The 671-nt window shown below is 66.0% G+C and overlaps 1 protein-coding gene across 1 annotated transcript in view; it reads right to left on the bottom strand.

Annotated features, from left to right (window-relative positions):
• The window catches only part of CREBBP (CREB binding protein), a 75,259-nt gene that overhangs the window by 29,013 nt on the left and 45,575 nt on the right, over positions 1-671 (bottom strand). Inside the window, 2 exon segments of the mRNA XM_012731673.1 lie at positions 224-294; positions 388-559. Of these exon segments, the coding sequence (XP_012587127.1) occupies positions 224-294; positions 388-559 (243 nt within the window).

Genomic DNA, 671 nt, shown 5'->3' with positions numbered 1-671 from the left:
TGAATTCGGAGCTGCCACGGCGGCCGCGTGTGCCGGAGCCTCCAGGCCCCCAACCTACGGCCGCCCGAGGCAGGCTCTTCCTAGGGGCCGTGTCCCTTCTGGACATCAGGCAAGAGGGTCAAGTCCAGCTTCCCATCTCCGGGGAGCGGGCTCCCCTCCTCTGCACGCTCCCGCACAGCAGCCGTCCCGCCCTGGCGCTGCGGGGAGGGCAGGTGCTGCACACGCTCGGGGCGGGGGCGGCGTAAGTACCTTGAGGGACCTGCATGCGGTTCACCGGCAGGGGCACGGGTCCATCTGAAAAGGCAGGAAAATGTGGTTACGCCGTGTCCGCCCCGACGGCAGCGGGAGGCTGGTCGCGAAGGCCGGCAGGGACAGCGAGGCCTTTACTTGGAGGTCTCACGGGCGGAGGCTGCGGCACCCCGGGGGGCTGGGCCCCGGGCGCGGGTAAGGCTGGCTGGCTGCCCAGGATGCCCTGCTTGTGCAGGCGCGAGCGCCGCTTCTCTTCGAGTTCCTTCTGAATCTTGTAGATTTTCTCTGCTAGTAAGTGGTAGTACTCATCCTGAAAAGCAAAACGCTCCAAGTCAGCTGTCCAGGCGATCAAAAAAGAACGTCTGCCCCCAGGCTCCAGCAAAGCACCGAGCTCTTCTCACGAGGCACACAGCCCAGGCCGG

This window comes from Condylura cristata, unplaced genomic scaffold (genome assembly GCF_000260355.1).
Source record: "Condylura cristata isolate star-nosed mole 26May11 unplaced genomic scaffold, ConCri1.0 scaffold00032, whole genome shotgun sequence".
Lineage (NCBI taxonomy): Eukaryota > Metazoa > Chordata > Mammalia > Eulipotyphla > Talpidae > Condylura > Condylura cristata.
The sequence above is the reverse complement of the archived record's forward strand: the minus strand, read 5'-3'. Positions and strand labels throughout refer to the sequence as shown.